Below are 11,780 nucleotides of genomic sequence, written 5' to 3' on the forward strand. Positions count from 1 at the left end.
CCTGTCCATCATTTACCTCTGACCTGGGTCATTCAATGATCTAGGCCTCCATTGGATCTACTTCCTGTCATGGCCTCCCCAGTGACACTGCTGAGCAAAGGATGCTGACCTCTGATTGGCCAACAGCTCTTACAGCCAAGATTTCCCATTCCCATTGTCTGGATCATAGAATGCCGGCTTATTGTGTTGTAATTCTTGAAAGGTAGCAACACGGGTCCATCCTGGTTTTCAGTTCGCGACCAAGACTCCATACCTCCATACACTTCCCAGAGATTATTAAATCAATTGTTAATTTCGATACTGAAATAAGTATATTTTTGTTCATCAAACTTATCAAAGGATATGTAACTAACATGAGTTGATTAGGTCAGAGGCAGACCAGCATTATCTCAGATTGGCACAACTGATTTATTCCTGTTCCCGTGTTCTTGAGGAATATGAGTTATTGATGAAAAGTAATTAGAAAATGAATAACATAGGAATTCAATCTCTTTCTTTAGTCTTATTTAACTAAAAATGTTTGGAAATCCAGTTGCTATTGTAAATAAAGGTTGGTTTGAAATATCCTACTACTTCACAGTTGTTAAAGTGATATAACTATCATTAGAGCTGATCTTTAAATCATATCAATAGATTATAAATAAATTATAAATATCAGTCAAAATCAAGGTAATGATAGCTGAGAGGAAATGTAGCATTCATGGGGACTATGTTTGTTGATTTGTTTGTTTATTTGTTTAAATTTGCATTTTTGTTCTCTGTATTTTCCAGGCCAGCCATTCAAACTAGATCCCAAAACAGCTCACAAGAAGTTAAAGCTTTCCAATGATGGCCTGGCTATGGAACGGGATGAGAATTCTACGAAGAAGAGCCATACACCTGAGCGGTTTAGCAGCCAAGGGAGCTATGGAGCACTGGGGAATGTATACATCGACAGTGGCTGCCATTACTGGGAGGTTCTACTTGGTGGATGCACATGGTACACAGTTTTAAATGAATAACAGCAAACATTACTAGCCGTGTCTGTTTTATAAACCAGAGTTAGAGTTTTAAAGAATGTAACTTGAAATTTTTGATAAACTTACCTCCCAGCGCTCACTCCTTTGCTGTTTCTTTTAAGGAAGTGACTCATACTATAGTGGCTTAAGCATCTCTCCATGATCTTAACCAGATAGCAGTTCGTCATGTTACATGAACAATGAGTGTCAGCACCCAAGCAAGACCTGGTGCTCATCTGCAAACTTTCATCAAAAGCTATTCTATGAGCAATTAAGCTTGCCCAAAATGGCCAGTTCCAGTGGGCTTGCAAACTGAATGGGCTTAGTTAGCTCTGTATATTGTTGTTGCCTTTATGCGATGCACTGATCCATTAAGCCATTAACGAACTTCCTTTTGATTTATTTTCTCCATCTGACAATCTTAAGAAATATTTAAACAGGTTAAAACAATTATACAATAATGAAGAAATTTACAGTTTACCATCATTAATGGAATTATGAGGGCTATTTGGTTTAATTTAATATTGTCACATGTACTGAGATACAATGAATTGTATTGTTCCTAGGGTGGGGGAGTCCAAAATCTGGAGGGCATAGCTTTAAATTGAGAGGGAAAAGATTTTAAAAGGACCCAAAGGGTAACGTTTTCATGCAGAGGATGTTGCATGTATTGAATGAGCTGCTAAAGGAAGTGGTGGAAGTGGGTACAATTGCAACATTTAGAAGGCATCTGGATGGGTGGAGATAAGGGCCAAATGCTGGAAAATGGGACTAAGTCAGATTGAGATGTCTGGTCAGCGCGACAATTTGGACTGAAGAGTCTGTTTCCATGCTGTGCGACTCTATGACTGTTTTAGCTAGTATGGAAATTTCAATTCTATTAAACTTCATTTACGTAACAGTGAAAGAAATGTCATAGAACAAATGACCTGTTGCTGATAAGACAGTGTGATTTCAACCGACTAAAGATTCTAAGTTACTAATTTTATGTTCCAATGTAAGATGGCCTCTTTAAACTTTCTAATCAATTCTTCCACAATTCCTCAAGATTAAAAAGGTTAAACTATTTCAATTTGATGATCAATTATTAGGAATGCAACACAAATTTTAATTTTGTTTCTATTCTTCAGGTATTCCATTGGCATTTCATATAAATCAGCCCCAAAGAATGAGTGGAATGGAAAGAATTCATCATCCTGGGTATTCTCTCGCTGCAATAACACATTTGCTGTCAGACACAGTGGCAAAGAGATGTCAGTGGATGCTAGCCATCAGCTGCGAAGACTTGGTGTCCTTCTCGACTACGATGGTAACACGCTGTCATTCTACGATGCCATGAACGTGCATCATCTGCACACATTTGACATTTCTTTTGCTCTACCTGTGTGCCCCACATTCACAATCTGGAACAAATCATTAATGATTCTGTCAGGCCTCCCTGTCCCGGACCCATTAGATTGTTTGGAGCAGCAGCAAGAATGCATTTGTAGACCCCAGGAATCTCCTTACACATCAGGGATAAAAGTCAAAGGCCAGGCTGAAATGTAACACTGACCCATCCACTATTCCCCTACACCCAAAAAAAAATGCATTATTCCAGGTAGGGCTAGACTATGCATTGTGCCCTCTCAAGGTAGCACAAGAGCTGCCTTAGACAGATTGACTGCTATTATATTGAATTTATAAATTATTTATGATAATTATGTTCACAATTTATCATTGGAGAGAGATTGTATTCCAGAAAATGCACTTTCAAGACATGCTTTTAGATTATGGAAAGTTGTTTTTAATATGTCAAAACTGGAAGAAGATAATTTTATTAGATCTGAAGATTTGGCTTCAGTTTCTAGACGCTCGTGTATTGTACACTAGACACACCTAAATACTAGAATCTGAAGAAAGTTGTTATTCTTGTTTGCTGAGAGAATTATCTGCACCATGGAGGGAGAGCTTCTGACAATGAAAGGAGAATAACAGCACACTGCATGCAGCAGTAGAACAGTCACCATAAAGAGATAATCCCCTGTTGCTGTTAAATGACTAAAAAGGTGTGCAGAGAACAGAAACAGCGAGCATGTTTAGACAGTGCCTCGAAGAAGAACCTAATTCTATCAAGAAATTTGTCCTGATGTATTTCATGGATTAATTATATTGTCATCTTTGTTGTTATTGTTTGTGAATGAAAAGAATTCCATTCAAAGCTCTGTATAAAAACAGTTCTGTTGATATATAGAACTTTAACTGGTGTGTGTAATGTAAAAATGTTAAAAATAGTATAAATATTTAATGACAAACTGGTTGGTTCTTCTTCACCCATTTGAAAAGATGAATTATTTTCTTAGCTGCTGTTATTTTCGAAAATGGAAGAAATTTCACTGCAATGTAGAAATGATACCAGTTCCAAATGGAATGGAATATATTAAAGGGTGGAGTCTGTAAAATTTAGATAGTTGTGAGATTAAAATCAACCAATCAAAATCTGTCATCCAGTTCTTCAGGCAACACAGGCAGGTTTCCTACTTTACCGCTTGGTAAATTTGCTCCTTCCTCCTTCATCTACATTCACATCACAAGGAAATACGCATTTGCATCAGGGATCCAGGAACCCATGTCCTTTAGATTCAGAATTAACTGGGGAAAACAAGACATAACCTCCAAATTGAATTGTTGGGGAAACTAAGCACATACAACACTACTAAACCCGCAGGCATTTCAATGTAAATACATAAACATTCCAGAATCAATCAGGGATCAGGTCTCCTTAGCCAAAAATACAGGAAATGAAACCATATTAACAGGGGCAGCAATTAGTGGCTCTGCAATTAGCACTGCTGCCTTACAGCATCAGGGAGCCAGGTTAGACTCCAGTCTTAGGCAAACATCTATTTGGACTTTGCACATTCTCCCCATATTTGCGTGGATTTCGGCCATGTGCTCCGGTTTCCTCCCACAGATGTGCAGATTAGGTGGATTGGCTCTGCTAACATTATCCATAGTTCCCGAGGATGTGCTGACTAGGTAGATTAGCCATGGTAAATGTTGGGGTTATGGGGAAAGAAGAGGAGGCTGGTCTGGATGGGATGTTCTTTTGGAGGGTTGGTGCAGATAGACTAAATAGGCTCTTTCCACACTATGGTGATGCTATGATTAACATAAAATTTATTTTAAAAAATGTGACTTCAGCTCTGGACTTGACATTATATTCTTAAAGCAGGTACACAAATGGAGAGACACAGATGCTCCTATAAATGTAAAATGCTGGAGAAATAAAAGTAGTAAGTGGCAGTTTAACACATGGAAATGATGTGTTGTTCAGGTTTTTATATTTTGAATCTAAAAAGGTCCAATTGCAAAGTAGGGTGCAAAATCATGGCTTGCTGACAGAACTGCTGTCATTATACTGAAGGTACAATCTGACTATTAAAAAAAAATTCTTATAAGAATTTGTAAAACAAAGATTGACTCTCATTTCTTAAGTTAAAAGGCTGAAAACATCAGGAATTTCTATTTAAATTCACCCCACATTGATAGGATGGAAAGTTGGTGAACATGGCCTGGATTTTCGGGGATTTGGGATGACATGGTGAGCACTTTAATAACACGGGTGAGCCCTGATTCGGAAATTTCCAGCCCTATTCCCAGAGTTTCAGATTTTTGAGAGTGCCTTTTAAGGGTGTCACCTAGTTCAGGTCACAAGGCTACACCCTACATTCCTGACTTAGCTGGCTCCTCTTTACAAATCAGCATGGCCTAAACGTCTGCAATTTTCAGAGTTGCACCAGACTTTTAAAGGGTCTTGCCCACATTAAGCCCCTTCTCTTATCAGAGCCCTGGCAATGGGGATGTAAAGGTACTAATTACTAGGTCCTTTCGGGGCCTGGGCATAGGCAGTCCTGCCCCCTCTTCCAAGTGGTGACTTGGAAATCAGAACAAGGCCACAGATATTTGAGAAAGGAACAGAATCTGAGAGGAGCAACAGGCCAGTGGTACCCAAATGCTGCTATGGGATTTTGGGTGGGGAAAAAGAGAAGGATTCTGCCAGGAGTGCAGGGTGAATTAAAGGACGAAGGAAAATGGGGTCAAGGAAATTAGGCTGTGAGTGCTGGGGGCTGTGGAGGTTACAAAAGAAAATGAGAAAGGGGCAGCTGCAAATGTCCTGTGTTAAGAGGATGTGAGATGGAGAAAGAAATAAGGAGGCAGTAAGGTGTTTGGGGTTGGAAAGGGGGAGGCTGCAAAGGAGAGGGAACAATTTAACCTGTAAGCCTGTCAACTGACTGGGCACCAGAAAAATTCGAAATCACTAAGATAATGAATGTCTTGCAAAGAAAGTTGGATCTCTAGCTTAAGGTTGCACGAGTTCAGGAGCTAATTTATGGAGTAAACGGAATGGATGCTATTTTTTAAGTTTAAATCTGGGATCGAGATCTGAGATGCAGTGAGTAAACTAATAATTGCCTCAGTAGAACTATTGGTTTCTTTTTTAAAGAAAACTTGTAACTTGTGCCTGTTGTCTTTTTCATTTTTTATCGTATGTGTCTAATGTTTAATGTTTTCCTTCTATGTTGTGGCTTTTAAGTTTAATGTTTTTTTTAAATTGAGGATGTTGATGAATTCTTCAAATCATACACAAGCAGAATTAGAAACACCATTGGTCAACAAGAAGGCATTGTTACTACGTGATGATAACACATAATAAATGAGTTCTGCATAATTCTACTTTATAGAACCCAAAATGTATTGAGAAAAGTGCTGAATAGAAACTATTGTTTAGTTTAGGGACAGGGGTGCATATAAGGTGCTTGAAAGCAGGAGAAGCACTAATGCTTAATCTTCTCTGTCCCTCCCACTATGTCAGGTGCTGCTCCCTCCCCACCCTCATTCCAATCCCCCTCCCACTCTGTTTAGCCATGTCCCTCTGCTCACCCTCCTGGCTCCTCATACCTGACTAAGACTCTCAAAACATCACCTAATCATATCTTATTCTCCCCATGCCAGGTTATGTTCCTCCATCCACTATAAATGGCCCTACATACCTGCCTACACCAAGAAAAACACATCACCGAGCACAGCACCCATCTCCCTGTGGCCTTTCATGACCCCATGCCTATTGACCCACTATACACTGCATAGAATCAATGAACTCCATAATGCCAATAGTGTATTTGAGAAAAAAACTTTAAGAAAGTCATTCATGAATAATTTACTGCTATGTTCAAAATTGCCATTTTACTACAGGCCAATAAAAGTATCATTCATCTATTTAGCTTTAAAGTATCAATAACAGAAACTGTAAGCAATTGAAACCTCTTAATCTTGTGGAAATAAGCATTGTGCAATTGAAAGCAGAAATCAGACAGCCAGAGCTGTCAAGCAATGTTTTCCCTGGCCCAGGTTTTTCAACAAACTTGTGGATATCCAGGCTTTTGGATGGTTTGTTAAACTCCACCCCATCCCATATCAGCCGTCAAAAAAAGCAAGGGAATCCATTTTTGCTCACATTAAAGAGTGAACAATGTACAGGGGAAGTTGAGGGGTGGTCAAATTAACATTTAGCAATAAAATAACAGATTGCAGTCTTCATTGAGGCTGTTAGAAGGTGACATTTACCAAACTGCAGAAAATCTAATCTGTTCATGTGAATAACATTTTCATGTATCTTAATTGATTTTAAAATTTAGTATTAAAAAAGTCAGCATCAAAATGGCAAAACTACAAGTTAATTTAATGCATTGGCAAAGATCTGTAGCTCAGGTTGTGGATAAGGTTGTTGACTTGCTTGCCAAGCTGGCTTGTTTTCGTTCAGACGTTTCGTCACCATGCTAGGTGACATTATCAGTGGAGCCTCCAATGAAGCAATGTTATTCTACTCCACTTGGAATTTATACTGTTTGGTCTGTTATGGTGATAATGTTCACAGTATAACCAGACAGTATAAATTCCAAGCGGAGTAGAATAACATCGCTTCATCGGAGGCTCCACAGATGATGTCACCTAGCATGGTGACGAAACATCTGAACGAAAACAAAAACCAGCTCGGCGAACAAGTCAACAACCTCACTACAAGTTAATGTGTGGCTGTGGCATTTTACAAAGCTCAAAAAGATTTGTGTAGGTGAGTGAAGTAAAATAGCCTATCTAATTTGTTGTAAGTAATAAATTGCAATCCTATTCTTACTAAGCTACCATTTACTACGTGCAAGCTGAGTTTTTTAAAACCATTATCTTGAACGTATTTCAGGTTCTGGAGGGAATGATTCACGATATCAGTAATGAACTTGGCTGAATTGCAATTATGTCCCTTTTTACTTCTATTCCGAATTCAAAAGGAGCTCAGAATTAAACCTTTTTATTTACTTAGCATCTTATTTACCTCATCCTGATCCCATCAATCCATCTCCAAGGCTGAAGTGTGCAAGTTTTTCTAAAATTGCTAGCTCAGCCGACTGAAGGCTGGTTTGAGATGCAGAGTGATGCCAATGGCATGGGTTTAATTCCTGCACCAGCTGAGGTCACCATGACAATCTTACCTTCACATCTTTTCCCCTTGTCTGAGGCATGGTGACCCTTGGGTTAAACTCAGAGAGCAGTGCTATGGAACTCTGGGACTGTTGCTACTGTGCTACAATATACCTAAACAAGAAATGGCCTCCTTGTTCCTCAATTATCTGAATTTAATACCGTATTCAGAGCTTCAGTATGAAGGTCTTTGACAAACTTTGCCACTTTACCACTACAGAACTCAGTTTCAAGGATCTGCATCAGTGGTGTTTGAGACAGTATGTGATTATCCATCCATCTTTGGAGCTACTATGTGATCTATAACAGTAGGAGATGTGACAGTAATTCCATTTCTTCTGGCAAATTATTTATTTATTCTTGGGATGTGGGCACATTTATTGTTCATCCCTAGTTTTCCTTGAGAAGATGATGGTGAGCTGCCTTACTGAACCATTGCAGTCCATTTGGTGTAGGGATACCCGCAATGCTGTTAGGGAGGGAGTTGTACTCTGAAGCAACAGCGATTATATTTCCAAGCACAAACCTTAAAAGCTTGTGTCAAAGATCCGTAGGTAAGGGAGGCGTTTATGTTGGAAGGTGGGTGGAGGGTTTAGGGTGACCAGGGAGCAAGTTTGCTGTGGTGTCAGATGGGTGAGGAATGATGAGTTCCACAGCAGATGCGTTTGGGTAGGTCATTGTTGTGTCAAATTGGGTCAGGGCATGTTGAGATCAGATGGAGGGCTGCTGGGTTCAGCAGTTGGGGTTTGAATGAGTTGATTGTCTAGTTAGAAGGGGTGTCAGATTGTCAAATCGCATGGGGGATATTTTAGTCAGGTGAGGGAGGCCAGTGTGCGAAGCTTTAAGGGGTTTTGAGACTGATTGGGGACGGAAAAGGGGGATGTTGAGTCAGGGGAGGTGAAAAGTGTGGTTTGAGGTTGGGTGGCATACCGGTCTTGGGTCATGTGTCATGTCTGTGGTGTTTAAACTATGTGACAGAGCAGTGTGTTCAATTTAACTTTATGAAAGTGAGGTTTAGGAGATCTGCTTACAGTGTGTGTGTGTCATGGTAGAAGTCGCATAACTATGCTACACTAGGACAGATATTTGTACATGATTGCATTTCAGTGTTTGGTTTGAGTCAGGTTCCAATCTGGTCTGATGTGGTGTGTTGGGTCCAAGGGGAGAAGGATATACGCATCACGCCTGGGGATTATCAAGGGACGTGGGTGTGCAGTGGCATTTCAGTGGTGAGTCAGGAGGTCAATTTAATGGTTACCCAGGAGTTAAAGAAGATCTACCTTCAATACCCGTCAATATTTAAGGAGATTTTCTGGAGGGTTCTAGCTACATGGGAATTGTCGTTCAGAATTTTCAATCTCCCAAACAATTCCTTTAGAGAAGGTTGCATTGGAAATTTGCATAGTCTCGACAGCCAACTTCAATCTACACCACCTCAATGACTATCTGATCGTTGTAATCTCTGGACTATTATGTTCTTCAATGGACTTGATTCCTTCAACAAAGGTTTTGATCTTCAGAAAATTTACAGGATTTCAAGAAAAATATGAGGGCTGAGAGTGCAGAATCATTAGTAATAACTGTAACTTCAGTGATTGTCTAATTGTTAACTGGCTCAGAGTGGAATACTTCATGTGCACACAGAATATTATAACATTTTGCAATAACCTGATATTTCCACCAGATTCTATTTTGTACCAGAATACCTACATGGGTCAAACTTAATAGAACATAGAACAGTACAGCACTGTACAGGCCCTTCATCCCACAATGTTGTGCCGACCTATTATCCTACTCTAAGATCAAACTGCCCTGCATACATTACATTTTCCTGTCATCCATATGCCTATCCAAGAGTCGCTTGAATGTCTCTAATGTATCTTACCACACTGTTGTTTGGAACTTCTCAATATTTTATGGTGTTTCATACTAAATGACTGCTCATAATCAGCCACTGGACTTCATTGCAATATAGTCATGATTTTGACATTGATGCAACTGTGACTTTGAAAAGAATTGTCAATAAATCTTTAATAGTACCTCATCCTGTATTTCACCAGCATATTGTGCATGCACGAGACAGCAAGTTAAACAAACACCTGCCAGGAACAAAAATTGGCAATTAGGTTACCATCTAGTTTCCATGAATGTTTGTACTTTGTAAACATTTTGTCAGTCCTTTTACTGAAGACGTTTGAAATCAACTTGAATTCTTTGGATTTTCTGGTAGCCTGCCATATCATTGCTCTGTGAAATGGATATTAAAAGAGAAAGTTTTAATTATCTTTCTGCCTCTGTCAGTAAATTATTCAGCAGGTGCACGGTCATTATTTTACACCAATTAATTCCCACTTTCAGCTATCAGCCAGTGAAAGATTCACCGCTTAACAATGAGGGTACCAGAACCAACTTCAATGTCATTTGGTTGAAAAGGTGAGAAAATCATGTAATAATAATAATATGTCCAGTTCAGGTTATTCAATGACCATTTCTTCATAATTGAAGTCTTGTAGATGTGGTGACAATTGAGTTAATCTTTTAGCTGACCGTGATGAAATAGTTTGCAGACACTCCTTGTCCTAACTCCGATATGAAGAAAGTTTACTTTGGGGAGGTAGCAGAGAACAGTTGCATTAATGTAATCACGTACTTTCATGAGAATATATTTTAACAAAAAGGTCTGTTGCCCGTCTCCGTGAGACAACAGTGTATATATATATAGACAAAAATGCAGCAGAAACTAAATTTACAATCAGTAAGTATGAGTCATAGAGGTTTACAGCAAGGAATCAGGCCCTTCAGCCCAACTTGTCCATGCCACCCAACTTTCACAATTAGTCTAGTCCCATTTGCCTGTGTTTGGTCCATATCCCTCCATTGCTACCCTGTCTATATACCTGTCCTGTTCTTAAACGACAAAATTGTACGCCCCTCCACCAGTACTTCTGGCAGCCCATTCCAGACACTCACCACCCTCTGTGTGGAAAACATTGCCCCTCTGGACCCTTTTGTATGCCTCCCCTCTCACCTTAAACCTATGCCCTCCAGTTTTGGTTATATTTGTACGATATATATTGCGTAAATTGTGTGGCACAAGTATCACCATGTTATGCAATAAGTCTTTGAGGCAATAAAAATATTGGATTTTAAGGATATAAAATAACTTAACTGATTTTGTTTTTAAGAATTGCATAAAATTTGTGGAATGGAAACAAAGCACTGAAAAAATCTGAAGAAGGGTCTAGGCCCGAAAAGTCAGCCTTCCTGCTCCTCTGATGCTGCTTTGGCCTGCTGTGTTCATCCAGCTCTACACCTTGTTATCTCAGATTCTCCAGCATCTGCAGTTCCTACTATCTCTGTGCCAGTGTTTATGTTCCACATGATTCCTCACCCCAACAGCACCCCTTCCCCACCCCAACTATTTCATTTAACCATCAGCATAACCTTCCACTTTTTTCTGCTTCAAGTATTTTCTAGCTTCCCATTAAATGCATTTAGACATCAGCTGTATCTATACGTATCAGTTTCCACATTCCAACCCCTCAACGGAGGAGCTATTCCTTACAAGTTTTATTTGCACTACCTTATGCTTCTGCTTATGGCCCCAGGTTTTTCATATCCCCACCAGGGGCATGGCATGAAATCTTGACATGTTGGGGGCCTTGCCAGCTGATTCAAGAGCTGGCAAGAGACCTACACTGCCACTTCCAGGAAAGGCCCACCAGATCACAAGCCAATCAGGCAGTGCTAAGGCTATCAGCAGGTCTTTCCCTGAAATCAGGTACCCAGGGCTGAAATCCCGCCTAGTGAGGGCTGCTATCCTATCAGAAGCTGGCTGCTCTTGTGTACAACAGTACCACAAAAAAGGCTGTGGCTCTTTTGAAGGAAGTATACTACCTCTGGAATCCCAGAGTGCCAAGTTTGTGGAGAATTCAGGACAAACAAAAGCGATGTGGGTGGGGCCAGAATGTGGGCTTCTCACATTGGGGATCATGTGCACAGAGCAGCAGGAGGTTGGAGACCAGGACAGAGGGCACCCGCTTCCTATTTTTCAATAAGACACTCATAGTCTTTGATAAAGGGACACCAGCTGCCCCGTCCTCCCAATCCTGAGGTGACATGGTATCCATAGGGTAGCAGAGATAGCAAGAACTGCAGATGCTGGAGTCAGAGTCAATACAGTGTGTGGCAGGTGGAACACAGCAGGTCAGGCAGCATCAGAGGAACAGAAACGTTGACATTCTGGGTTGGGACCCTTCCCAACCC

At 40.1% G+C, this 11,780-nt stretch overlaps 1 protein-coding gene across 6 annotated transcripts in view; it reads left to right on the plus strand.

Annotated features, from left to right (window-relative positions):
* Nucleotides 1-6,822, plus strand: part of mid2 (midline 2) — a 220,743-nt gene extending 213,921 nt beyond the window's left edge. For all 6 annotated transcript variants that reach the window (XM_048605343.1, XM_048605342.1, XM_048605348.1 and 3 more), the window contains 2 exons: nucleotides 772-979; nucleotides 2,129-6,822. In XM_048605343.1, coding sequence (XP_048461300.1) covers nucleotides 772-979; nucleotides 2,129-2,546 — 626 coding nt within the window. In that variant the 3' untranslated portion in view covers nucleotides 2,547-6,822. The remainder of the gene's footprint in view (nucleotides 1-771; nucleotides 980-2,128) is intronic.
* The last annotated feature ends 4,958 nt before the right edge of the window (nucleotides 6,823-11,780 follow it).

The sequence above is a fragment of the Rhincodon typus genome, chromosome 14 (genome assembly GCF_021869965.1).
Source record: "Rhincodon typus isolate 14 chromosome 14, sRhiTyp1.1, whole genome shotgun sequence".
NCBI classification, from domain to species: Eukaryota; Metazoa; Chordata; class Chondrichthyes; order Orectolobiformes; family Rhincodontidae; genus Rhincodon; species Rhincodon typus.